Source organism: Triturus cristatus, chromosome 11 (genome assembly GCF_964204655.1).
Source record: "Triturus cristatus chromosome 11, aTriCri1.1, whole genome shotgun sequence".
NCBI classification, from domain to species: Eukaryota; Metazoa; Chordata; class Amphibia; order Caudata; family Salamandridae; genus Triturus; species Triturus cristatus.
In genome coordinates, this window is record NC_140594.1 from 563,696,668 (window position 1) to 563,724,024 (window position 27,357).

Here is a 27,357-nt window from a genome sequence, read left to right on the forward strand (position 1 = left end):
AGGCTTGGCACGAAGCAGGTTCAGACATGTCATTTTTAAATGATGTGTTCTCATCAGAATTGCATGTTAAGTTGCCTGCACGGGTATGGAGCACCATGTATAAATTGTTTCCTTCTCGGGCTTACATCCTCAGATTGCTTGGTATCTAAGAAAGCTTTCTCCCACTACACTCCTAAAACCTTGCTTGAAAAATTGACCGTGACTTACTTCCGCTTGATTACTCTACTTTCTTTTTCAGAGTGGCCCTGTTCTTACCTTCCATCCTCTGCATGCCTTCTATTTCTGAGTATAGCCCCATCTCCGACTCATGCCTCTGTCTTAATCTATTATTCGTAATTCTGCAGTTGGCTGAATCATTTCATGGATCATAACCTGATTTCATAGATCGTAACCGCCCCTCTTTAAAACCCTATCCCTGTATCCTAACATTACCTAATGTCCACCAGCCTATCTCACCAACCATTCACCAGAAACCTCAAATTCTCTATCACTAAGTAACTGGAGTGTATGCATGCGATTTTTCTTGAGAGAACATGTCTAATCGCAATAACCACTAGATTAACCACAACTTTGGGTTCTGGAGTAGCGTGCTACGTGCAGTAAATCACTCCAATGTCTCGTCAGGGGTAGTAAGTACTATATAAAGACAGTTGCAATAACAACGGCAGGGGGGACTTTGAGATCCAGTTTCCTTGTTGGTGTGTAATGCTGCAGTTGTCCCCAGAGGCGCAAGTATCAACGATGCAGCAGGTTTTGTTTAAAGGAGCCTCTGCATCCCAGATATGGATGCTTTTACTTTTCATCAAGGTAATAATTGAGCCTGGTGCCCATGATTGCATTAGTGCCATTGACACCCTTGCCACGGCACTGGTGCTCTTTTACCCCTAGGTAACAATTAGTGGGCAGAGGAGGTACAGCAACTGTAACCGAGTCCTCCACCCTCACCTCCTTCCCCTCTCTTACTATCCAGGTGGCCTATGAGGGCATTAATCAAATGCAAAAAACCAGCAGCAGGGAATGTGCTGATGATGGTGTGGAGGATATGGGGGTGAAGGAAATGGTTGACCTGTTGCAACATCTGAGTTTTCTGCTGTGCAGCCTGCCAGTTCTTTAGGATAAAAGTAAATTGTTCAATTGAGGCCCATTACTGAGTGGCCTGGCCATCCTGCAGACTGAAGGGTTTGGAGTAATTCATCAAAAATGACACGTATTCTTCAGAACATGCGAAGAGACAGCCTTAAAATAAGCTTTTTTGAAAAGTTTGTTAAGCATTCATATGCATGTTAACTGTCTTTGTGTTAAAACATAAACTGGCATATCTGCAAAATGAATAACGTGTACATAGCCATGTATTTTTTTTTAAAAGTACTCTGCTTAACAGCGTTTTAACCTTTTTTGTGTAAACTGTAGAAAACAAAATTCATGGATAGTTTTATACTCTTAGTAGTGAATGAAAGCATAAAGGTTATCTGCTGGTCTCCACTATTTTCACTTAGGAAGCAATTCAAGCCAAGATTATATTGAAATGTTCAGGTAAAGGCACAACACAGTTTTGATCCCATTTTAGTAAAACTGAGTTTGCATCCTCAAGTCAAATCAGTGTCCCATTGACGAAAAAACTGTATTGTGAAGCTGTGGTCTCATTTCTCCATTTCGTACGCTTTACAAAAGGCTATTTCTTTTGAGCTCAGGTAGCTATAAATATAGTAAACAACGCTGTTTTTAGTGGATATGGGCTGTCCGATGGCACTTCTTTTTATTGTTAATCTAAAGTCACAATGGGAACTGCGAAGACAATGTTGTATGAATTGCAGAACGTGTATGATAGGAAGATACTGAGTGTGCAAACAGAATTATTGGCTTGGCTTGTTTTCAGCTTGGGGCCCCTGAGGACCTCGAGCTGCACTAGAGCCAGGGTCAAGCCTTCAGTTGCTCGCTTACCTATAGTGATGCTGACGTTAGCACATGGGTGAAATCCTCTTCAGTGTGTTGTTAAAGGGGGCTTAAAAGAGCAGCCCTCTTTCTCTCTCTTGTTTGGAGGCAGGCATACACTTTTTCTGTGGCACTGAAATTGGCATCGTGAAGTGCCTACATATTGAGCTGAGGCAGAGTAAGCTCCTGTCTTTAGTGCTAATGCTGGGATTTTCCAGCTCCTGCCAATGGAACGGAGGTTGGCATGGTGTTGCGCTGTATTTGGGCGTGTAGTGCCGGGTCAGGCAGGGGCAAACATCTGAGTATGTTGTTGATTCCTGTAGGAAAGTGCTCCAGAGACTGGTGCTTCTACTATTGCTTCTGGTGTTGAAAATTTGGGAGGAAACGCTCCTACTTATGTTGCTAATGCACGCTCAGCTAAGCACATACAATATCCAACAAGCATTTGCAATGCAATCAGTCTCTCCTTCGGGACCTTATATGTATTTAGCTATGCACACATTAGCCTGGGTGCTAAAACACCTACTGTTCTTCAACAAGGGGGAAAAGTAAACACCAAACTGCGTGACACACCAAGTATGGGAACACCTGGAGAGAAATATTGCCTTTCAGCGGGAAATGGTATAGTCCAAAGCTCTGTAAATACAAGATTTGAAAAAAAATATTGTCTACGGGTGCTCGTGGAAGACCATTTCCATGGACTGGAAGCTAGAGAATGCTAAAGGTATTCTGGTATTTTATTGACCTCTACTGGTCGTTTTCTAACAAGAAAGTTAAATAGATGCAGTTGCCAGAAAGAAAAAAAAAAATGAATGTCCCTAAGCAGAAAGCAATTCTGGTAGTTTACTGACCCGTACTGGTCCTTTTCTATTAAGACAGTTAAATAGAGGCAGGTGAACAGAAAAAAAGTCCCTAAGCAGAAGCAGACAAGTCCTAGGGCTGATCTCCAGAGCCCTTAAAGTACATACACATATAAGTATATACTAATATATAAGTATAAACTAAAGTATATACAAGAGGTCGCGAATGCTCAACCTAAAAATTGTGCGTGGGGCAGAAATTTCGAAATCAGTTTATTTTTTACTATTGCTCATAGGCGAACACGTGTTTCACAACTAATCACTTATTTGGGGCCACAGTAGTTCATAGTAAAAGCTCTGAAATGTATTTAAGTTTAATGTTTACCTAATTAGCACAAAAAAGTAGCAGACCGTCAAACCAATCGATTAAATGTATCGATCTGTGTGGCTGGCCCAAGTGATGCAACCCCAAGTGCAACTTAAGTTATAAAATAAATGCTTTTACTTTGAGCTATTGTGACCCTGAAGAAGTGATTAGTCATGAAACAAACGTTTTCCTAGTATCAGTAACAAGCATTGGCATAGCCAATAGGTCTCGCCTTTGGGACCTTATAAGTGTTTAGCCATGCAACAGTTGATGTTGTTGCACCAAGGATATTGTGCTGCATAACTAAATACTTATAAGGTCCCAAAGGTGAGACCTATTGGCTATGCCAATGCTTGTTTGCTTCTGTCCCGTTTCGGCTCTGTTTAGTAAACTGCCTTCGCCACAGCTGCGCCAGAGGTAAGCCCGTCTGCGTCCTGGAGGCAGCTGGTGCCAGCCATGCTGCCTCTTTCCGTACATGTAGGAGCCAAAAGTTCCATTATGAGAGCGATTAATTGCTCAAATTAAAAGCGCCTTTTCATGTCAATGTTCTGTTGCTGAAGTAGACAAGCGTTCAAGAGCCTCCGCCAGTGCAGGGACAGATATTTTGTGTAAGGCTCTGCAACTATATTCTGTCCTTGTCATGTTTGGTAGAGAAACCTTGTTAAAATTTGGAATTTTAAAATTGATAAGAAAATTATCTGACCAGGTGATGAGACATGGCAGAGTAACCCTCTGTACCATGTTACAGAAGATCTGGTCAAGAATGTGACCCTTGTGTGTGGGAGAAGAGATAAGTGGGGTCAAATTGCAGGCCCGCATCGTATCAGACAGAGATTACTAGAGGATCCTGTGGTTTGTCCATGTGTATGTTAAAATCTCCCAAAAGGAGGAACTGGTTGAATCTAAGGGCTAACGGATTAGTGGCTGCATTGAGTTAAGTAATAAAGTTACCAGGTGCCCCTGGCGGCCTATATAGCAGGATTCCAGCTATGCATTGATGAGAGGAAAGCGTGCAGCGAAAGCCCAGGCATTCTGAACCCTCAATATTGTCTAACATAATAGGGAGGCAATCAAAATTCTGTTTAAAAATGATGGAAACGCTACCTCCCTTCCCGATTGGCCGGTCCATCCTGAGAATTTTATAACCCAAAGGTATAGCTTAGGCAATAGTAGGATTTGAGGCCTCAGATAGCCAAGTCTCAGTAAGAAATAAGAGATCAGGTTCGTCGTCTAGCAAGAGGTCATGAATATGCGCCTCCTGCTTTTGCAGCAAGCGTGTATTAAGTAATATGGCTTTAAAGTTCTTATCTTAATCAGAGCTGATTACCCTGCTGCTTGAAGGGGAGGTCTTGGAGGGCTCCTCTATGAACCGGGGGAGGGTCCAGTTGCAGCCTTTGCAGTGAAAATTATCCCACTTGTCTCTCTGCAATTCAGTGTCTTATTTGTAGATTTTAGCAGCAACACTTTATTCAGTTTTTTACAAAATTAATTGTTTTTAACGATATTATGCTGCTATCTGGTTTTAAAACACGTAGTCCTATTACACTTTGGTAATTTTAATCTCTTAGGGCCGGATGTAGGTAATTCTGAAATACCGAGTCCTTAAAAGCGAATTTTACCGATTCACTATTAAGAACTCGGTATTTCAGATATATGTAAAAAATCGGTAAAAATTACCGAATCGGTAAAAATTAGCGATTCGGAATGAATCGGTAAAAATAATTACCGATTCCCCATTACCGAATCGGTATCACAGATTCCTTAATACCGATTCTTAATTAGCGAATCGGTAATTAAGAAAATCGGTAATTGTCGAATCAGCCAATCCTGTGATTCCTCATCACCTCACAACCAGGAAGTGGCCACACCCATGCAGCTGCACTGATCCTGAGGCTGTTTGAGAGGCAGGGAGCACAGCAAACAAGCCTGGAGCAACTCTTCCAACTTTTTGCTGACAACACTGAGCAAATATGGACAACCAGGAGAGGGAGAAGGAGGCAGCTGAACGCAAGCGCAAACATAAATTCAGTGAGAGGGAGCTGGAGGTCCTTATTGAGGATGTCACAAAGGACCACGACAAACTTTTTGGGAAACCGTCTCTGCACGTTCCTGAATCCCAGAAGAGGCAGATTTGGCTGGTCATCCAAGAAAAGATCAATGCCATTGGAGTAACCCAGCGCTCTATTGAGGACCTCAAAAAACGCTGGTATGACCTGAAGAAGTGTGCGAAAGAGAGGCTGGCAGAGAGGAAGAAGCAAGCCAACCTGACGGGTGGAGGGAGGAACACAGCACCGGCACCAACTGCCCTGGATCTCCTGGCTGAGTTCACCCTCCAGCCAGAGAGTGTGAGTGGGATTGGGGATGCAGACAGCTCAGCCAGAGCTGGCAACAAACAAGGTAAGATGCATGCTGTGCCCCCCACTCCCTAACCCCAATCCCCAATGAGGCATTGTGAATCCTACTCCAGTACATGTTTTACTAAAAAACAGCAATGCATTATGGGAGATGTAGTCAGAAGTAACACATGTCAGAACAGTCAGTCCATTGAACCCAAAGGTATGTGACACATATCAGCAATTAGCAAGCAGAGTTTGATTGGCAGGCATGAAATTTATTACGCAGATGCTGCCAGATAAGTGAGCAAATGTACATTCTTCCTCCACAGGCGAGCCATCGCACAGGGCTACAGAAGGGAACACAGGAAAGGCACCCAGGAGAGAGAGGACACAGGAGGAGGAGGTCCTGTTGCCTGCAGGGCACACCACCCCACCGCCGCCACCAGCACCGAGAGCCAGGAGGCATGCAGTGGCCAGCCTCCAGCAGATGGAGGTGTCCGAGGAGGACAGCATAGGAGGCCAACAGTCTACGGTGGCTGAGGATGCCAACGGTGCAGGCTCACAGTCTCCCACCGAGCGCCCCCACACAGGTGCCAGACGCCGCAGGGCAAGGGCAGCCAGTCCAACTTCACAGGGCGAGGATCAGAGTGTGTTTGCCGGTCTTGAGGGGAACATGCTCAAGGTGCAGCGCCTGCAAGGCAAAGCGATAAGGTCTGTCCAGCGGCAGATGGTACAAATGAATGGGCACATGCTGCGATCGAGAAGGGCATCAGTAGCATGAACAATACTGTGGCTGAGGGCATGAGGGACATGTCCAAGGCAGTGAGGCTGCTGTGCAGCAAATTGGATGAGGACCGTTAGGCCAGGCGCAGGGAGAGGCAAAAACTTGACAACTACACCAAGGCGGTGAACCGCCTCTCCACTGCCACCTTTCTGCTCTGCAGGCGCTCGGTGGCCATGCAGGAGGAGATGGCCCACTGCAGCCGTGACGTGGCAAGGGGGCTGGTCACAGTGACCAGTGCACTAGAAGTGCTACAGACAAGCCAGGTTGCCACTACAGGTGATGGGGGGGGGGGGGAATAGTGAAGAGGCTACTAGCCGCAGTAGCATCACGCCCCCTATAACTGAGTCCAGGAAGCGCAGCGAACGTCACAGCGCTGCCACAGGACACAGTGCCAGTGAGGACAGTGTGCCCAAGGAACGCAGCAGTGCTGCGCGTGGGCGCAGGAAGTAGTGGCAGCCATCACATTGTTTACCAAAATGGGTGATGGAACCCTTTTTGGTTTTGTAATCTGCATTCAAACTAGGCCTGGCATGTGAAGCCCTTCATGTTGTGGTGGTGTGCTATGACAATTGAACACCGTCACTCACTTACAGTAACTGGCTGTGTCTCCTTACTCCTTACCTTAAATAGTTGCGTGTTATCTCTGCCGGTCTGTCTCCCCCATCTGGTGCTGCTGCCACACCTGCTGCGCTGTGCTCTGGCTGTGGACAGTCCTCATCCTCTGAGTCAGTTAGTTCCACTGCTGTTCCTTTCTTTTTGGCAAGGTTATGCAGCATGGCACATGTTGCTATTATTTTACAGCAGATAATGGGGGCGGTACTGACGTGCACCTCCACTTTTGTGGAGGCAGCGGAACCTGCTTTTTAAGAGTCCGAAGGTGCGCTCCACAACGTTACGCGTGCTTTTATTGTATCTTCTCTTACTTGGTGTGGATGGGCTGAGGTATGGAGTCAGGATAAATGCCCGCACGGCATATGCGCTGTCACCTAAGTGAGAAAGGAAGTGCCGTTAATATGAGTCACCAACACATTCATCCAAGGTATACATCAGGGTGTGTCACATTGATTTACCTAGCAGGTATCCTTTTCCAAATTCACCCCCAGCCAGACATGTGTAGATCCCACTGTTCCTGGATATGTAGGAGTCATGGATACTCCCTGGAAATTTGACCACAATGTCAGTGATATTGTGGTCCGCATCGCATATCAACTGCACGTTGATGGAATGCGTAGATTTGCGGTTCCGGTATATATACTTTGTGGCTGCAGGTGGGCAGATTGGTATGTGTGTCCCATCAGTGCACCCTATTACATGTGGGAACTGTGCCTTTTGGTAGAAATCTAGCTTTGTCTTCTGCAGTTCCGCCTGTGTGCTGGGGAAGCATATGTAGTGATGCATTCTTTGCATCATGGCATCCAAGAAAGAGTTGAAGAAACAGGACAGGCAACTCTGTGACACACCACCTGCCACAGCTATCACCCCCTGGTAACTTCCTGATGCATGTAGGTGCAGGCTACAGAGCACCTGCACATGAGTTGGTATAGCGTGCGCCCTTGGTGTCTGATGCTCTAGGAGTCGGTGCAGGTCCCGTATCAGGTCTAGGATGGTTTGGGGGTGTAGCCTGTACCTCTCATGGATTTCAGCCTCAGTCAGTTGGAAGAGTGTAACGTGCAGTCTATACACGCGCTCCTCACGTCTCCAGATCCTCAGTCCTGCTGCTTGCAAACGTAGCCGCCTTGCAATGACGTAGAGGGCCGCCATTGTGTTCACACTGTTGCATTTTGGGGCTGTTTAAATGCAGTGCACCTGATTACCACCTGCTTTGAGTCAGTGGTAATTAGAGACTCCTAAATACTGAAAATTCAAAAATTCGGTATTACCGATTTTTGGTACATCGGATTTGCGATTATTTAAGGATTTCTTATTTACTGATTCGGTATTTAGGGGTTTCGGTGTCTGCTAATCGCAAATTAAGGAATCGGTAACTGGTTTCCCTTATTTTTACCGATTCCTTATTTGCGATGGCGTTCGGTGTTACCTACATTGCACATGGCTAAATATCGGTGGGTAACGCTGAAATTCTGCGAATTTGGACGTTACCGACCGGTATTTAGCCACCTACATCTGGCTCTTAGTTTTGTACATGTATGGTATGTATGTCTTGCTTCTATGATTATATTTTTAATCAAATAAAGTATCACTTTGAGAGAGGCCAAGAAGAATTTCCTACAAAACAAAATTGAAACCGCCCACAATAAGGGAAAGGAAATCTTTAATATTGTAAAATCCTTCATTTCCACTAATGCAGCCAAGAAAGAAGCCCTGCTCTTCGCGGACTGGACCAAGCAGGTAGCACTATCCCTCCAAACTAAGATTGCTCTAATCCAACAGTCTTTTGACAAGGTGTCGGTGGAGGACCAGATCTTCTATGAATCTCAGAATGAAAGATTATGCCCCTTGTGTTTCCAGAACTTCAATTAGACGAGTCGCTCAATTACCTGATTGGCCTTAAATCTGGTTCCCCAATAGATGCTTGCCCCGCTAAACTATTAGCACCTTTAGCTCCCACTATTAACCCTGTAGTTAATAAGGTGCTTAACTTATCCCTCTCCTCCGGCATGATTCAGCAGATTTGGAAGCAGGCAAAAATGCTACCCTTTTAAAGAAACCGACCGCAGATCAGAACGATCCGGCCAATTACAGGCTTATCTCTCTTCTCCCAGCTTTCTCTAAGGTTTTAGAGAAACACATAAACAGAGTACTCTCAGAGTACATTGAAGAGCGAAACCTGTTGCATAGTTCCCAACCTGGCTTGAAGACAAATTTTAGCACAGGGTGTGCCCTGTTGGAAGTAACAGAACACATTAGGGATAAACTAGATCAGGGAGGCAGGGCAGTTCTCCTACTGCTCAACCTGTCGGCGGCATTCAATAGGGTCCCACATGAGAGACTTCTTGACAGGTTGCGGAACGTGGACATGGGTGGGACCGCATTGGCCTGGATGACTTCTTTTTTTAAATATAGATTGCTGGACATCTTGACACCCCATGCCAAATACGAATGTAGGAGTACCACAGGGCTCTATTCTGAGCCCCACCCACTTAAATGTATATATGTCACCTCTAGCATCTTTTGGTAGAGGAAGATGGAGTTAAGATTATCTCCTGCGCTGATGACATACAACTGATTTTTTTCGTGTGAAAAAGGAGCCGACTTTGTTGGAGACCGCATTAGATCTTGCCTCACAAAGGTGTTCAACTGGCTCAAAATAAATTAGTTGAAATGCAATCCGGACAAATCAGAGATTGTCTTTTTCGGCCAACCGGCATTGTGTACCTGGAGTACATGGTGGCCAGTGGAGTTGTCTCCCCCCTCAGTGAGCCCAAAAGAGGGGATACAAACATGGGTATTGTCATCGACAACGCCCTCTTGATGGACCCACCGGTTTAAACACTGATTGGCTCCTGTTTTGGTATGCTTCGTACGATAAAAAAATTCCTTCCATTGCTGTCTTTGGACAGTAGGGAGAACGTGGTTCAAGCCTAGGTGACGTCAAAATTGGACTACGCTAATAGCTTGTACCTAGGCCTGCCTTACTACCTTATCCAGCGCCTGCAAGTGGTGCAAAACACAGCAGCTAGGGCGATCCTTAGACCGAAGCTCAGATCACATATGACCCACCTTCTTAAATTCCTGCATTGGCTGCGAATGATCGAAAGAATCCAGTTCAAAGCCGTGGTGATATTTTTTAAAGCACTCCATGGCATAGGCGCAAAGTACCTTTAAGAAGCGTGTTAACCGCTACATTCCAACAAGGATCTACTCATTAGGATGTCAATGGGACCGACACCGCGTCTGTGTCGGTCGCACTGACATCTGAAGCAGCAGTTAGACCGCCGCATTATAATGTGGTCAGTCCGACCGCATGGGTGAGGGGCCGACCGACTGCCACTGAAAGGTTGTCAGAAATTGACTTTGTGGATCCTAGCAGGGTCCCCGTCCCTCCGCAACCTCTACTATTAGGTTAGGGGGCACCACAGGTGCCCCCACAAACCTCCATGCCCTATGTGGCAGGCACCATGAGGTGCCTACCACAGGGTGTAGGGCTGTTTAAAAACATGCCTTTTGGCATTAGGGCTTGTGCTGCGGCCCGTTACCAAGCCACAGCACAAGCCTCAATGCAAAAAGGCATGTTTCCGATCGCCTCCACAGCTGTCGGATCCTAATTTGGTGGTCGGGGCTACCAACTACCTGTCGGCCAGTCCCTTTACCGCAGCAATACCGGTGGGCTGCTTGTCCGACCGGCGTCCTAATTAGGGCCTAGGTTTGACTTGGGGCTGTAGAAGGCTTTCTGCGTAACAGTTAATCAATCAGCATTCAGAAGTATCCAATTGCTGTGACAAATTTGTGCTAGTAGAATTCCTCTGTTGCTTCAGGCTACCCCCTATTACATGTTACGTTTAAGAGCAGACGCTTTCGTCAGTCACTCTGGGGTGGAGGATGTAGGATCATTCTTGCATTGTGTCAGCTTGATCAGGGAGAGCCAAGAAGTGAACCACCGGTGGGGACTGAGAATCTGGGGGGCAAGTCATTTTCTCCAAGATATTTTTTTTTGTCTGGATGGGCAATTCTGCATAGTACTAGGCGAGATAACTTGATAGTCCCATCTCAATGCGAAGTTATGAGAGGGCGTCACGTTGCGGGCTCTAAGCGCCAGCGTTCCGATAGCTTTATTGCCATTACCTCCATCAATATTGGTGGTTTTGTTGACCCAGGGTCTTTCATGCTTGGGCAGTCAATTAACAGCAGTTATGGTGACATGTTATGTAAAGGGGCCATAACATTTAGAGTGATGTGTATATATGATTTTACTTTCATATAATTAGGTAATAACTAGCATGACTTTCAGACACTAGATGGAAAATATAAATTCCAGTTAGTTAACTTTTTTCAATGTTAAATATCTGTCCTTAGAAGAAAAGATACTTTATTGGAAGCTATTTGTTGTCTAAGTGCCCCAGACATCGCTCTTTGCCCCACAAATATTTTTCTTGTCTCGGCACCAACCCTTTTAAATGGGACCTAGATATTGAGGTTAAGACGTCTACCGACGCAAGTCCACGAGAATTAATCCTGGTACACATGTGGAACCTCTAAATGAAGTTGAATGTTCTAGGCAGGGATATGCTTCTTAATCTTCAAGGTGATGTTCCTAATTGATTCTTAACCTTCGATTCTATTTACTAATTTGAAACTTTTACAAGCTTGAATAATTTGCACTAAAGTTTCCCTCATCAGGTACTCCTTTCTCTAGATCGCAGACCAGGTAAAAGAGAAAATGAGCGCTCTGGTCACAGTGGAATGTGTGAATGATACAAGCATACTTTATTCTTCAGCCATTGCTGTTCTTTGTGTGAATTATATTTAATAAATAAAAATTGGCACTTCTCTTTAGCCTGTTTGATCAAACGTATCTTTGAAACACTGTTTAATGAGAAAACACTTGTGGAGAGCAGAAGGTGCCAAATAATTGCAAACGTCTTTGCCTTTTTTTTGCAGAAATGCGTCTGACAGCCATTTTGGCTATGGCTGCCAAGGTCGAACTTCCTCCTAACTATCGTTATGGAATGTCTCGGCCCTGGACATTGGCAGCCAAGAGGAAAAACCCACCTGGAAAGATGCGCAAGAAGGTGTTTGTGGAGCCTATAGCCAAAGAGGACTGGCAGTATTTCCGTGGTGATACAGTGAGTCTTGTGTAGTCAAATAACATTGGGCTCGCCGAAAGGATATACAGTGCCATAGAAGTGGTAACAGTATATCTTTACCAGGGTCCCTGTAACTGACTTGCTCCCCACCTAGACAAGAAAAGCCAGCCTGGACTGATTCCATGGTGCAGCATATGCTGCCAATTTTTGAGGATCCTTAACAAAATGCTATATACCTATGTTTCTATTCCCTTATCGGCTAAAACTGGGAGCACACATAAAGCAGCAGAAGCGCAGTATTCAGGACTATTCACGTTTAACACTATGTTGAGGGTGGGGTGGCAAAGCAAAACTGGTTCTTTTATTTGGTTCAGTGATGGTGGCAGTATTATTTTCAACACTATCCATGTATAATTAAAATAGTGTACACCTTTGTCTACCCTGGTTGAAAACTCAACTTCAAGATGATTAAAAATGTAAACTTGGGCACAAGCCAACCCTGCACGGATTTAAAACACCAGCAGCGAGCAGCCTTTTAGGATACTAGCCATGTAAATTAACAGAGCTTACAAATCTCTCTAAACCTCCTCAGTTCATTAATAGACTCTGTGTGGAAAATATGGCTGTATCATTCCACAATTAAGTACAGGAGTTCTATTGTACATATTTCTGCCACAGGAATACATCACTAGTCCCACCCCCCCTTCCGGTTTAGGCAATTTAATAGGGAAACTGTAGGAAGGTATATTAATCCTATTCGTAGGGAGTTATTACAAATAGATTTCAATATTACAATAAAAAATTTTAAGCATTTTTTTCACTTTCTTCATTCAAATCAGTTTTGAAAAGGTTTAAGTATATATAATTCCAAACTACGAATACACTGATTACAATCACAATCTTTTTTTTGAGAAGTACCTTCAACCGATTCAATTCATTCCCCACAGCATTATACATTTTTCAGTCAAAATGTTTAATGCCATAACATGGCACTTCTTCAGGGCTGAAATTTAAGAAATGACAGAAATTTTAATCACAATATTTGTAGGCATTTGGATATTTGCTATTAAACAACAATTCCTGACTGTCAATGTGCGTGGTTAAATACTGCATAAAGACTAATGCACGTAATTCAATCCAATATTGACACATTTGTGGCTTTCAAAGTTAGGTGCCACACAAGGGCTCGTAGACTTCCTTCAAACAATTGTTTCTATTGAACTGTGATAGTTATACTTGATTGTCATTTGACTTCTCAAAGAAAAATGTAAGATAATGTATATGTTTATACAAAACTAATTGAAGGCAATATTGCATTAATAGAAAACATTGTTTTCCACCACTCTCATATACTTCACCTCTTCTTCGCGCCCCTGCATCTCCATCTCCACTCTGATTGAGTGGAGATGCAGGGGCACTAAGAAGAGGTGAAATACAACAAAGCCTCATTAACAAGTGAATGATCTTTAAAAGACCCGTGAAGTACTTGGGTGCGGCGGCTGTGTGCGAGAAAGTTTGTGAGTACCCCTGGTCTAAAGCCTCGCGTCTCTTGTTTAGAGAGGTTCGTGCACCGGTTGCGTAGGTGCCTGCTGACAGAAGAGTCTGCAGCCTCTGCCTACGACACAAGACTGTGTGAGGTCCACTAATAGTGTTACAAAAAGGGCAGGGACGCACTCGGCCAACAACGGGTGATGCCGGGTGAATGAGTGACTGAGTGCTTTATGCAACATCCGTCAGAGGCTTCTAAGCACTGCGTCACGCCGGGATTCTGACGTTGAAATGGAAGGGTGGTTTGAAAAGGCAACTGAGTGCGGAGGGGCCTGGGGGGGTTTGAAAACACAACGGAGAGCGGGAGGGGGTGGGTCAAAATACACCAGAAGGGCGGGGCTGAAGAAGCCGTACTGTGGACCCTACATCTGTGAAAACACTGCAGACGTTTTGTTTCTGATAGAAAATCAGAGAGCAGGAGAGATTGCTCAGTGACTGCAGTTAGGTAACCCAGGATTATTTCGTAACGTGTTTACAACAGAGGCAGGTCTCATCTTTCTTGATGGAATGTTATAATTTTTTACTTTGGCAACTTGGAAAGACTAATCATATGCAGGAGAACGCATTCCTGTTTCCACTTGATATGCACGTTACATAAACAGAGGGAGGGAGACGGAGTGAGAGGGAGACGGAGAGGGAGGTAGGGAGACAGAGTGGGAGTGAGACAGAGTGGGAGTGAGACAGAGTGGGAGTGAGACAGAGTGGGAGTGAGACAGAGTGGGAGTGAGACAGAGTGGGAGTGAGACAGAGTGGGAGTGAGACAGAGTGGGAGTGAGACAGAGTGGGAGTGAGACAGAGTGGGAGTGAGACAGAGTGGGAGTGAGACAGAGTGGGAGTGAGACAGAGTGGGAGTGAGACAGAGTGGGAGTGAGACAGAGTGGGAGTGAGACAGAGTGGGAGTGAGACAGAGTGGGAGTGAGACAGAGTGGGAGTGAGACAGAGTGGGAGTGAGACAGAGTGGGAGTGAGACAGAGTGGGAGTGAGACAGAGTGGGAGTGAGACAGAGAGTGGGAGTGAGACAGAGAGTGGGAGTGAGACAGAGTGGGAGTGAGACAGAGAGAGGGAGTGAGACAGAGAGAGGGAGTGAGACAGAGAGAGGGAGTGAGACAGAGAGAGGGAGTGAGACAGAGAGAGGGAGTGAGACAGAGAGAGGGAGTGAGACAGAGAGAGGGAGTGAGACAGAGAGAGGGAGTGAGACAGAGAGAGGGAGTGAGACAGAGAGAGGGAGTGAGACAGAGAGAGGGAGTGAGACAGAGAGAGGGAGTGAGACAGAGAGAGGGAGTGAGACAGAGAGAGGGAGTGAGACAGAGAGAGGGAGTGAGACAGAGAGAGGGAGTGAGACAGAGAGAGGGAGTGAGACAGAGAGAGGGAGTGAGACAGAGAGAGGGAGTGAGACAGAGAGAGGGAGTGAGACAGAGAGAGGGAGTGAGACAGAGGGAGAGAGAGAGAGACAGAGGGAGAGAGAGAGAGACAGAGGGAGAGAGAGAGAGACAGAGGGAGAGAGAGAGAGACAGAGGGAGAGAGAGAGAGACAGAGGGAGAGAGAGAGAGACAGAGGGAGAGAGAGAGAGACAGAGGGAGAGAGAGAGAGACAGAGGGAGAGAGAGAGAGACAGAGGGAGAGAGAGAGAGACAGAGGGAGAGAGAGAGAGACAGAGGGAGAGAGAGAGAGACAGAGGGAGAGAGAGAGAGACAGAGGGAGAGAGAGAGAGGGAGATAGAGGGAGGGAGAGAGAGGGAGATAGAGGGAGGGAGAGAGATGGAGATAGAGGGAGGGAGACAGAGGGAGGGAGACAGAGGGAGAGAGAGAGATAGAGGGAGGGAGACAGAGGGAGAGAGAGAGATAGAGGGAGGGAGACAGAGGGAGAGAGAGAGATAGAGGGAGGGAGACAGAGGGAGAGAGAGAGATAGAGGGAGGGAGACAGAGGGAGAGAGAGAGATAGAGGGAGGGAGACAGAGGGAGAGAGAGAGATAGAGGGAGGGAGACAGAGGGAGAGAGAGAGATAGAGGGAGGGAGACAGAGGGAGAGAGAGAGATAGAGGGAGGGAGACAGAGGGAGAGAGAGAGATAGAGGGAGGGAGACAGAGGGAGAGAGAGAGATAGAGGGAGGGAGACAGAGGGAGAGAGAGAGATAGAGGGAGGGAGACAGAGGGAGAGAGAGAGATAGAGGGAGGGAGACAGAGGGAGAGAGAGAGATAGAGGGAGGGAGACAGAGGGAGAGAGAGAGATGGAGGGAGACAGAGGGAGAGAGGGAGGGAGACAGAGGGAGAGAGGGAGGGAGACAGAGGGAGAGAGGGAGGGAGACAGAGGGAGAGAGGGAGGGAGACAGAGAGATAGAGGGAGGGAGACAGAGAGATAGAGGGAGGGAGACAGAGAGATAGAGGGATGGAGACAGAGAGATAGAGGGAGGGAGACAGAGGGAGAGAGGGAGGGAGACAGAGGGAGAGAGGGAGGGAGACAGAGGGAGAGAGGGAGGGAGACAGAGGGAGAGAGGGAGGGAGACAGAGAGATAGAGGGAGGGAGACAGAGGGAGAGAGAGAGATAGAGGGAGGGAGACAGAGGGAGAGAGAGAGATAGAGGGAGGGAGAGAAGGGAGACAGAGGGAGGGAGACAGAGGGAGGGAGACAGAGGGAGGGAGACAGAGGGAGGGAGACAGAGGGAGGGAGACAGAGGGAGGGAGACAGAGGGAGGGAGACAGATAGATAGATAGATAGATAGATATGTGTGAATGCCTGGTCTGGTGGCTCAGTGGAGGAAGGCGTCCGCTGCAGGGGCCTGTGCTCAACCTCATGGTCATAGTTTTTTTGGGATCTAGCCCCACCCCCTCCCCCACTGGCCCCGCCCCCACCGGTGCGGCCGTCAGCCAGAAACCACACTGTACATTTGGCCCCCGAGAGAAAGTTTGTCAGTACCCCTGGTCTAGATATATTTTATGGATTCAATCATCATCCTTTAATATCCTTTCGGAACGTAGATCGGTAAATTGTATAGGTGCTTAAAGAGCCACAATAAAAAAATCCCGGGTTCTCTTAAAATCAAATTTTTTTTTCAAACTAAGCGTAAATGTTTCGTTTCTCTAAATGAATTCTGTCTTGCATCCTCGCCCGATTTAGACAGAGGATATCCTACTTGCAGCCAAATTCACACTTAGGTACAAAAAATCACAAATTGGTTATCTAAGATATTTTAATTCTAAAAGTGATGCTGAGGTCAGCGCCTCAAAATGCTATCACGTAACTTATCTAATGTTCGCTTTCATATATTTGAACAAGAAGATTTCTTGAGTTGTACTCTCACGTGTGCTTTATCTCGTCACTAAAGACAGCATCTCGACCTTTCAACTACAAAATGAATCTCGTGGTTTATCCCTTAAGCTTATGGCATGTGGATTCCACGGAAAGTCACATATTTCCCTTTGGAAATCTTTCAACACACTTCTCTGCCTGTTATTATTCAATCATACATGCATTTACAAAATCCCATGCATCTGCCATTTATACCCCCAGCCCGAGTAAGACAAGTGCCAAAATGGTTTACATATGGTTTCCTAGTTTTAATATAAAATCTTCAGTACATGCATTATTCAATACATTTTTTTAATGTACACATCGCATGAAACGTACATATAAAAACCCTATTCATTTTTATTTTTTTTTAAACCATGATGTGACAATCTTCGTGTCACTACAACAGAAAGTCCACAAAATAGAGGGCGAGAACTAGACTATCGCATCTGTCTTTCACTTTTGCTAATCTGTTCGAACAACAATCCGGACACACGATTATTGACATATCAACATTTACTGTGCCCATGTGTTCTCCAAATTTAGCACAAAAATAGGTATCAACGCATTTTGGTGGTTGATTACAGATTTGAACCATCTTCTTCAAGACGACCGATATCTCATATGAATGTTACTAACGTTAAAAACATATTTTAAAAACATACATATTCATCTATTATTATACATGGACTAACCAACATGTTTATCTAAGTTCATCATTATCATGTTTCAATACAATGATTCAATGATTGTATTCTCTTAAATAGAATTGTTTTACAATAAACAATGCCTTTCATCATAGACAACTCATGGCACAGGTCTCCATCCGGTCCTTGAGGGAACTCACATACATCTTTCCTCAATAACTCACATGCCACTCTTACTTCTCATCCATCAATGTACCTGTATGCTCATCATTGCTTATTTCAAAAACAATATTCATGCTCATCCTTGCAAATTCCAAGACCAAAATTCATGCTAGGCTGCATTCGCACATTCAGTGGTTTATGTCAATGTATATAAACTCACCAAGCGAAAGCAAAAAGTCTTTCATATAATGTTGGTTCAGTTGTTATCAATATCCGTGAATTTGTTTTTCCAGTCTCAGTAAGGAGTAATTTCCCACAGGTCTTTAAATAACCCTCTGGGGTAAACACAAACATAAGTTAAACCCTTATATTCCTATAAATCCGTAGAACAAAATTTGTAAATTACATTTTAGGTGCCCTCTACAGTAACTACAGAAAATTATACCTTTATCTCGTGTGGGTTCTCCCTCCTTGGGAAATTGACAAGAATGCAAAATGCATTTACTGAATGTTAAAAGAAGCTTTGTAGCTAAGTCTTGTGCACAATTGGGGCTTTTCATAATCCTTAGTGGCTGGAAGAGCCACTAAGAGTTACGAAAACACCCAAGGTATGATTTTCTGTAGTTACCGTAGAGGGCAAGGGGTGGCACAGCACTGCCAGAGCAGTGCAAAGACCGCACACATGATTAAGAGTTGAACTCGTGCGCATGGACCGTCCTTTTGACTTTCCCAAAGCGGTGCCCTGAACAAGAGCACCGCAAAAATGTCCAGCACGGCATTGACTGTGAAGTCCATGCCGTGCTGGAACTGAGGGGGGGCACACGTGCCCCCCTGAATGTATCCCCATGGTGGGGGGGGTATGGAGGCCCTTTAGGGCCCACTTTGTTTCCCCACCGCCAGCCTTTTCGTGACTAGCTCACTGCCATGAAAAGGCTGGCGGTGGAGTACTCAAAATATGCTCGGCGGGACTGCGACAGTCCTGATCAGCATATTGTATTGCCCCTCCTCTGTGCCACTGCCAGGGAACGGCAGTTTCCTGGCGCAGCCGACGGTCCACCGCCAGAATGACACAAACTGTTGTAATCCAGCCGTCGTGCCACGGTGAGTCTGGCGGTCCATGGACCGCAGACTCCAAATCAGGCCCTTGGAATTTAACTCATTTCACATATAGGAAAGAAAATGCTCAAGACTTGGAGAAATTCCCCAGAATTTGAGAATGTGAGAATCAAGAAATTGTTAAACTCTATAGGTACCCTTCCTTTCGCCACTAGCAAGAGGACTATGTATTGCAACACTTCATTTTGCATCTCAAAATAAGGAAAGCAGGGACATCTTTTAGAGACCAAATTAATATTGCAAACTCACAAGACCCAAACACATCAATATTCTAACCGAGTTATTAACCATAATTTCTCTAATTATCCTACTGACAGACAATGTACCCCTGAGTATTTCTAGAAAATGCTTGTTTGTATCACAATTATGGTTTATTCTAATGCAATATTGTCTTCAAATAGTTTTTGTACAAACATGTAAATTAAAACCTTCAAAGTTATATAGAAACAATGGATTGAAGGATATCGGAGTCCTTATGTGGCATCTAACTGGGAAAGTCGCGAATGTGGTAACATTAGATTAACAATGCAATATTTAACCATGCATATTGGCAGTCAGGAATTTTTGTTTCATAGCAAATATCCAAATGCCTACAAAGATTGTGATGATACTTTGTCATTTATTACATTTCAGCCTTAAAGAAGCTGCATGTTATGCCATGAAACATGTTGGCTGAAAAATGTATAATGTTGACAAGTACAGATTAGACTGAACATGATATTATACTGACTGAATTGCATCGGTTGAAAGTACTTTTTGAAAAAAAAATTATTTGGCTTTATTGGATATTTATATACTTAAACCTCTTCAAAACTGTGATTTAAAAGAAGAAAGTGAAGAAAACTTTTTGCTCAAACGTTTTGAGAATAAATCACAATGAAACTCAATAAATGCACATTGTACGTTTATTTGTATTATTGAAATCTGTGTCATCGCTCCCTATGAATAAGATTTTTATATGTCTAAAGTATCGACCTGATTGGGTCCCAGTCTCGTAGGTAGCAGCTTAGTGCAGGGCCGTTATTATCTTTTCCCAAACCTTTTGTACTGTAGGAAGGTGAACATGATGTGGACGACTAGATGTGCACGGTTGCTGTAGGAAACACAGGATTGAAACTAAGGGGGTCATTAGGATCCGCCCGCCATCCTAGCGGTAACGGGACCTCCCTCCTGTCATGCGGCGGTCCTGCACCCCTAATTATGATGCGACCGCAGCGGTAGCATCTGGCAATTTTACATTGCGGTGGGTACTGCTGGGTGCAGCACCCGCCGCAATGTTAAATGGCCATGTGGTGCATTTCCCGGCACAACGTGGCAGGCATCGCGCGGTGCCTTCCACCTTGTGCATAAAAATGGAGCGGGGTACCATGGGTACCCCCAGTGCAAACTGCCCCCCGCACAGAGAGGGCCGTAAGAGGCCCCCTGAAGCTAGCATCCGCCAGCCTTTCCATGGCGGTTCCACCGCCATGGAAAGTCTGGCTGACTCCAGCATAGTGGTGAGGCGGGTGGTGTCTTCGAGGCACCGCCCCCATATCCACGGCCTTATCCACTCCACCAGGCAATCGTTACGATTGCCTGTGGCGGGCGGGCTTTGCGCCCGCCACGCTTGCGGAACGATTACCCCCGCCATCCTGATCTGGCGGGGGTAAATGGGCATGCAGATGGCGGAGGGACCGCCACCATCGGTACGGTGGTGGCAGTCCCTCCACCATTGTAATGAGCCCCTAAGTTCAGAGACTGACACCTGTACAATTCTCCAGTACAGAAAGATACTTTAATTCTTCTGACACCTCTTTTAGTATCCCGAAGAACTGCTTTTAACATGGCAACAGTGTAGCCATGCAAGTAATGACAGGATACGGACCTGTGTGTAGCTGAGCACTGTTCACAAGGTGTCTAAACTGACACTAACCAATTTAATTCATAGTATTTGTTTAATTTTCAACAAGGAAACAGAAAAATTCACTGAATCATTTCATTGTGTTCAGGCGTAAGACAACAAATAAGGTAAATCCAGTTTATACCAGGACAAAATCATAAGCTGTATGCATCAAACTCATTTACATACAGTATTCATGTGTAGCGTAGCTTCAATACATTTGATAACAATGATTCAATATATAACATGGTTACAACACAACAAAAAATAGAATGCCCAATGCATTTCGGAACCACTGTTCCTTCGTCAGGGGCCAATCTGCGAAAAAAATAAGAAATAAAACATTTCATTGTTTAAATTGTTTTTTTAGGGACTCAATCTCTAGCAATCAATTATGTACCAATCACGACTCAAAACGAGTTACCTGTGTGTGTGTAATGTTTGTTTTCTGTTGAGTGAGGAACCTCGTAATTCTGTAGATGTGAAAAATGAACCACATGGGGTTAGTCTAGCAACTGGGACCTACAATCAAGAACGTAAACATAGATCTATGGTGGCGCAATGGATTTATAAGCTTACCTCTATCAAGCTACTTTGTGGCTCTGTGTGGAGAAAGTAGAACGTGTCAACAGACAATAACGCGAAAAGTTATGACGTTTGCAAGCAGAGAGAGACAAACCGATATAAACTCGTGCTGGACATTGAAAATGCGTAAAAAATCTTACCTAAAGTTTAAGAATTTAGTGAGCTGTAGAAAAAGGGGAGAGAAAAAACCGGGAAAATTAAGACGCGGCTCTAGAACGAGATATAAGGTTGGTAAACCACCGTAATGGTCATTTGAAAAATCCTTACCTATTGATGAATAACGAGTCTGAGAATCCGACGAAACACCTCAGCAAGTAAACGAGTTGTCAACGGACTACAAAGGTCCGGATGTTTATATGGTGATAAAACCGGATCGTGAACCGGAAATACTTAAACAGCTTAAACAGACCTGGAGGGCGAGTACTGTCATTGACTAAATACCTAGTCAGTAGGCACACGTGGGCGCCATCTTAGAACGGGGTAAGGGAACTGAAGGATACAAAAATATATCCTCTCATGTAAGATATTGATCAAACTAAAAACTAAAGAATTATTACTTAAGAATAAGACTGAGGTGTAAAATAGCCTCATGTGTATCCATCTCACACGATGTGAAGTAAGAGATGTAATATGATGTCGAAGTTACCGCGGGAAGCGCGCGAAGGCGCCATCTTGGAACGGACTAAAGGATAGCGTGAAAAAAAGTGAGGTGATCATATGTAGAGAATAAAGAGATATAAAGCGGGGAAGAAATGTTCTCCAAGTGTTTCAATGTGTAAATTTTTGATGCCAAACAGATAAACTGCATAAAGAACGCTAGAACCTACGTTATCTGCCGTGACATGATGTCTAAGATGTGCATACACAAAGAGAAAAAATGAAGAGATCCTAACTAATGTAAAGGACCTAGGTTCAGTCATCAGAGGAGGTGACTGCTGCCCATGGTATACTATCCAAACATGTGAAAAAGTATACAAGATGATGAAGAGATGTAATAAAAGAATAAACAGTACACCTGTTACGAAGGGAGACTATTCTGTGACAAATTGCAAAATAACACTGGTATGAGTTTTTGTGTGGAGCTGTGATGCTTTGTTTATGTGTGAGGTATGTCTGTCAATCTCAGGTTGCTAGCTTTGGTAGATGATCGCGTATTTAAATAAAACATGACATATCTAACCTGTCATTAAGCCCTGTAGGTGTCAAGGTATCCAGATATTTGATCCAAAAGACCTCCCTTTGTAGGAGTCTCAAGTGATTATTGACTCCTTGTCGTTGTTCCACATGTTCAATGATATGGAATCTAAGTTGCGATATCGAGTGACCTGATTCGTGCCAGTGCACCGCCAGAGGTGAGGTTTTGCTCAAAGTCCTAATGCGACTTTTGTGTTCTGTGAGTCGTATTTTCATTTTCCGTTGAGTTTTGCCTATGTATAGTTTCCCACATGGGCATTTGATCCCATAGATTACATTGGAGGTGTTGCAATCGCTGGTATGTCGAAGTATAACATCCTTGCCTGTGGTAGGGTGTTTCAAGATGTTTCCTGGAATGACGTTGTTACAATGGGAACAGTTTTGACATTTTAATGTTCCTTTATTGGTGCTGATGGTGTGAGGTTTTTTTGTGGAGGAAATAAGTTCACGTAAGTTTTGACCCCTGGTGTAGGCGTGTAAAGGTAAGTCACGAAAAATGTTGTTAAAGTCTGTTTCATTGGAGAGTAGTTCCCAGCGTTTATTGATGATTTTCTTGATAGCAGTTGAACTGGTGGAAAATTTTGATATAAACACTATATCTGATTTGTTTGTTTTTGTAACAGTTGTCAGCAGTTCTCTCCGTGGTTTTGCCAAAGCCTTTGCTGCGCAAGAATCAATGATGGTTGTGGGGTAACCTCGTTGTTGGTATTTTTCTTTTTGAGCGTAAATCTGAGTTGTGCTGTCGGATGTGTTTGAGCAAATGCGTTTAATCCGAATGAATTGCGAGTAGGGTAGATTATTGATGAGATTGTTAGGGTGAAAACTGGAGAATAGTAACGCGTTGTTGCGATCTGTGGGTTTAGTGTATATGGTGGTGGTAAGACCGTGTCCATCTGCATTTTTGTGAATGGAAACATCCAAATATTGAATGGTGTGTGTGTCAATTTTGTAGGTGAATTGGATCCTCCACAAAAAAACCTCACACCATCAGCACCAATAAAGGAACATTAAAATGTCAAAACTGTTCCCATTGTAACAACGTCATTCCAGGAAACATCTTGAAACACCCTACCACAGGCAAGGATGTTATACTTCGACATACCAGCGATTGCAACACCTCCAATGTAATCTATGGGATCAAATGCCCATGTGGGAAACTATACATAGGCAAAACTCAACGGAAAATGAAAATACGACTCACAGAACACAAAAGTCGCATTAGGACTTTGAGCAAAACCTCACCTCTGGCGGTGCACTGGCACGAATCAGGTCACTCGATATCGCAACTTAGATTCCATATCATTGAACATGTGGAACAACGACAAGGAGTCAATAATCACTTGAGACTCCTACAAAGGGAGGTCTTTTGGATCAAATATCTGGATACCTTGACACCTACAGGGCTTAATGACAGGTTAGATATGTCATGTTTTATTTAAATACGCGATCATCTACCAAAGCTAGCAACCTGAGATTGACAGACATACCTCACACATAAACAAAGCATCACAGCTCCACACAAAAACTCATACCAGTGTTATTTTGCAATTTGTCACAGAATAGTCTCCCTTCGTAACAGGTGTACTGTTTATTCTTTTATTACATCTCTTCATCATCTTGTATACTTTTTCACATGTTTGGATAGTATACCATGGGCAGCAGTCACCTCCTCTGATGACTGAACCTAGGTCCTTTACATTAGTTAGGATCTCTTCATTTTTTCTCTTTGTGTATGCACATCTTAGACATCATGTCACGGCAGATAACGTAGGTTCTAGCGTTCTTTATGCAGTTTATCTGTTTGGCATCAAAAATTTACACATTGAAACACTTGGAGAACATTTCTTCCCCGCTTTATATCTCTTTATTCTCTACATATGATCACCTCACTTTTTTTCACGCTATCCTTTAGTCCGTTCCAAGATGGCGCCTTCGCGCGCTTCCCGCGGTAACTTCGACATCATATTACATCTCTTACTTCACATCGTGTGAGATGGATACACATGAGGCTATTTTACACCTCAGTCTTATTCTTAAGTAATAATTCTTTAGTTTTTAGTTTGATCAATATCTTACATGAGAGGATATATTTTTGTATCCTTCAGTTCCCTTACCCCGTTCTAAGATGGCGCCCACGTGTGCCTACTGACTAGGTATTTAGTCAATGACAGTACTCGCCCTCCAGGTCTGTTTAAGCTGTTTAAGTATTTCCGGTTCACGATCTGGTTTTATCACCATATAAACATCCGGACCTTTGTAGTCCGTTGACAACTCGTTTACTTGCTGAGGTGTTTCGTCGGATTCTCAGACTCGTTATTCATCAATAGGTAAGGATTTTTCAAATGACCATTACGGTGGTTTACCAACCTTATATCTCGTTCTAGAGCCGCGTCTTAATTTTCCCGGTTTTTTCTCTCCCCTTTTTCTACAGCTCACTAAATTCTTAAACTTTAGGTAAGATTTTTTACGCATTTTCAATGTCCAGCACGAGTTTATATCGGTTTGTCTCTCTCTGCTTGCAAACGTCATAACTTTTCGCGTTATTGTCTGTTGACACGTTCTACTTTCTCCACACAGAGCCACAAAGTAGCTTGATAGAGGTAAGCTTATAAATCCATTGCGCCACCATAGATCTATGTTTACGTTCTTGATTGTAGGTCCCAGTTGCTAGACTAACCCCATGTGGTTCATTTTTCACATCTACAGAATTACGAGGTTCCTCACTCAACAGAAAACAAACATTACACACACACAGGTAACTCGTTTTGAGTCGTGATTGGTACATAATTGATTGCTAGAGATTGAGTCCCTAAAAAAACAATTTAAACAATGAAATGTTTTATTTCTTATTTTTTTCGCAGATTGGCCCCTGACGAAGGAACAGTGGTTCCGAAATGCATTGGGCATTCTATTTTTTGTTGTGTTGTAACCATGTTATATATTGAATCATTGTTATCAAATGTATTGAAGCTACGCTACACATGAATACTGTATGTAAATGAGTTTGATGCATACAGCTTATGATTTTGTCCTGGTATAAACTGGATTTACCTTATTTGTTGTCTTACGCCTGAACACAATGAAATGATTCAGTGAATTTTTCTGTTTCCTTGTTGAAAATTAAACAAATACTATGAATTAAATTGGTTAGTGTCAGTTTAGACACCTTGTGAACAGTGCTCAGCTACACACAGGTCCGTATCCTGTCATTACTTGCTTTCTTACTTAGTGGGAGAGGACAAACTCCCACATAGCTGATGCACCATTAATCTTACTTTGAGGATCTTTGAATACGTTGATTTATAATTTGGAGTGCTCCCTTTTACTATTAGCAATTAACAGTGTAGCCATGCCTTCCATTAGTGACTGTGAATATTTGAACCAAAATCCCCTTTACATGAGCCTGCTCTTGTCTGGGATTACTTCATGAATATTAGCACTTCACTTTAGGTACAACCCCTTCCTCCACCTTCGACACAGATCAAATGACGCTTCATCGCGGTTCAGCTTCTCAGGCTCTACAAGCCACTTCACTTGGGTAGCGTGTGTAGAAACCACCTGGTTCATGAACCTTTGATTGTTCAGTTATGACTGCAGTCCAGCCACACTTATTACAGCAGATATCTTTAAATCGTCATGGAGATGATTGGGTAACATCTCTCCATAGAGATTTGAACCTTCACCTAGTGTGAAATCTGCAGTACCCCAACAAAGAAGTAAGTGAACTAAACCTTGTGTCCTGTATATTATTATATTGTAAATTGAAGGACATATCTATTTGCTTTTGCCTTTGTTGTATTAGCTGTGAACAGAATCTGCACTGTTTTTCAGTGGAATCAGTTAGACTGTAACGATTGTAGGTTAAGAGAAGGAGGCTGCTTTGGTCATTACTAGCTGAGATGAGAACATACTTCAAGCAGCAGATGTTTTCCTCTGCTCTCAAACCTTCACTATACCCCCCTCGCATGACTTTAGCCTTTGAAATATTGTCACAGCAACGATCCCGTCTTTGTCCATAAACCTCCCAGTTGCCTGTGAAATCTTTAAGGTAGAAATAATCCTGGCACTAGGTATTTCCTCTGCTGAATCAGATTTTTCTCCTGGTTGTTTTCAGGTGGAAGTTCTAGCTGGAAAAGATACCGGGAAGCAAGGGAAGATCAGTCAAGTCATCCTGCAACGCAACTGGGTTGTTGTAGAGGGTTTAAATACGGTAAGAGGGTTCTCATCAAGTATTTTCGCATTTTTCGGCATGTACAATCTGCGCTTTTATCACTTAAAAAATGTTTTGTCTCTTCAGTTCACGTTCCCCTCAAAGTGATTAGCACAATGTTAGGCACATGGGCCCTTCTGAAATCCATGAACTATTTTATTTTGCTTTCTTTGAACATACTATGGAAATGTCCTTGTGCTTCTACCAGCTGGTTTATGTGCTTTCCGTAATTTATTATTCGTTGATGTCCGGTTGTGTAATTGTTGCCTGTGTAGTAATTAATTTCCAAAGTAATTTTTACTTTCTACTTATTTGTGGTCACTGTGTGTAATACTAATATTAGAGTCAGCCTGTTGTGAGAAAGTAGATTATTAGTTTAGGTAATTGTGAAACTTCATCAAGTAATAATGTTACTATTCTGTATCCGGTCCAGTTAGGTTACTTCAATTCAAAACTTAGCTCTGTCCTGGGTAGCTGTGGCATAGAACAATCTGGCTTAACTCAAAGAAAACAAGTGTTAAGCGTTTTTCAGAACCCAAAACAGTTATGTCAAATATAGCACATTAAAAATCCCATTCCAATTTATAAATTTGGTATAAATGTTACTGAGCAAATGGGCACTAAAATTGCAAAATTCTGATCAAGGGAACGAGACAGAATTTTCTAGCGCCCTCTGTGTGTATCGAGTTGCGCTGGGCCAGGTACAAAGTACAAAGTTACGGTCAACTGCAATGGAGCATCGGTCAGGTGCAAGGACTAGGTTTGTTCAGTGAAAAGTTAACCTTCTGACTTAGCCCTTTTTCTGGAGGAT

At 43.8% G+C, this 27,357-nt stretch overlaps 1 protein-coding gene across 1 annotated transcript in view; it reads left to right on the forward strand.

Annotated features, from left to right (window-relative positions):
- The window catches only part of MRPL24 (mitochondrial ribosomal protein L24), a 145,155-nt gene that overhangs the window by 19,399 nt on the left and 98,399 nt on the right, over nucleotides 1-27,357 (forward strand). The window contains exons 2-3 of the mRNA XM_085633607.1: nucleotides 11,779-11,963; nucleotides 26,451-26,546. Of these exons, the coding sequence (XP_085489733.1) occupies nucleotides 11,781-11,963; nucleotides 26,451-26,546 (279 nt within the window). The 5' untranslated portion in view covers nucleotides 11,779-11,780. The remainder of the gene's footprint in view (nucleotides 1-11,778; nucleotides 11,964-26,450; nucleotides 26,547-27,357) is intronic.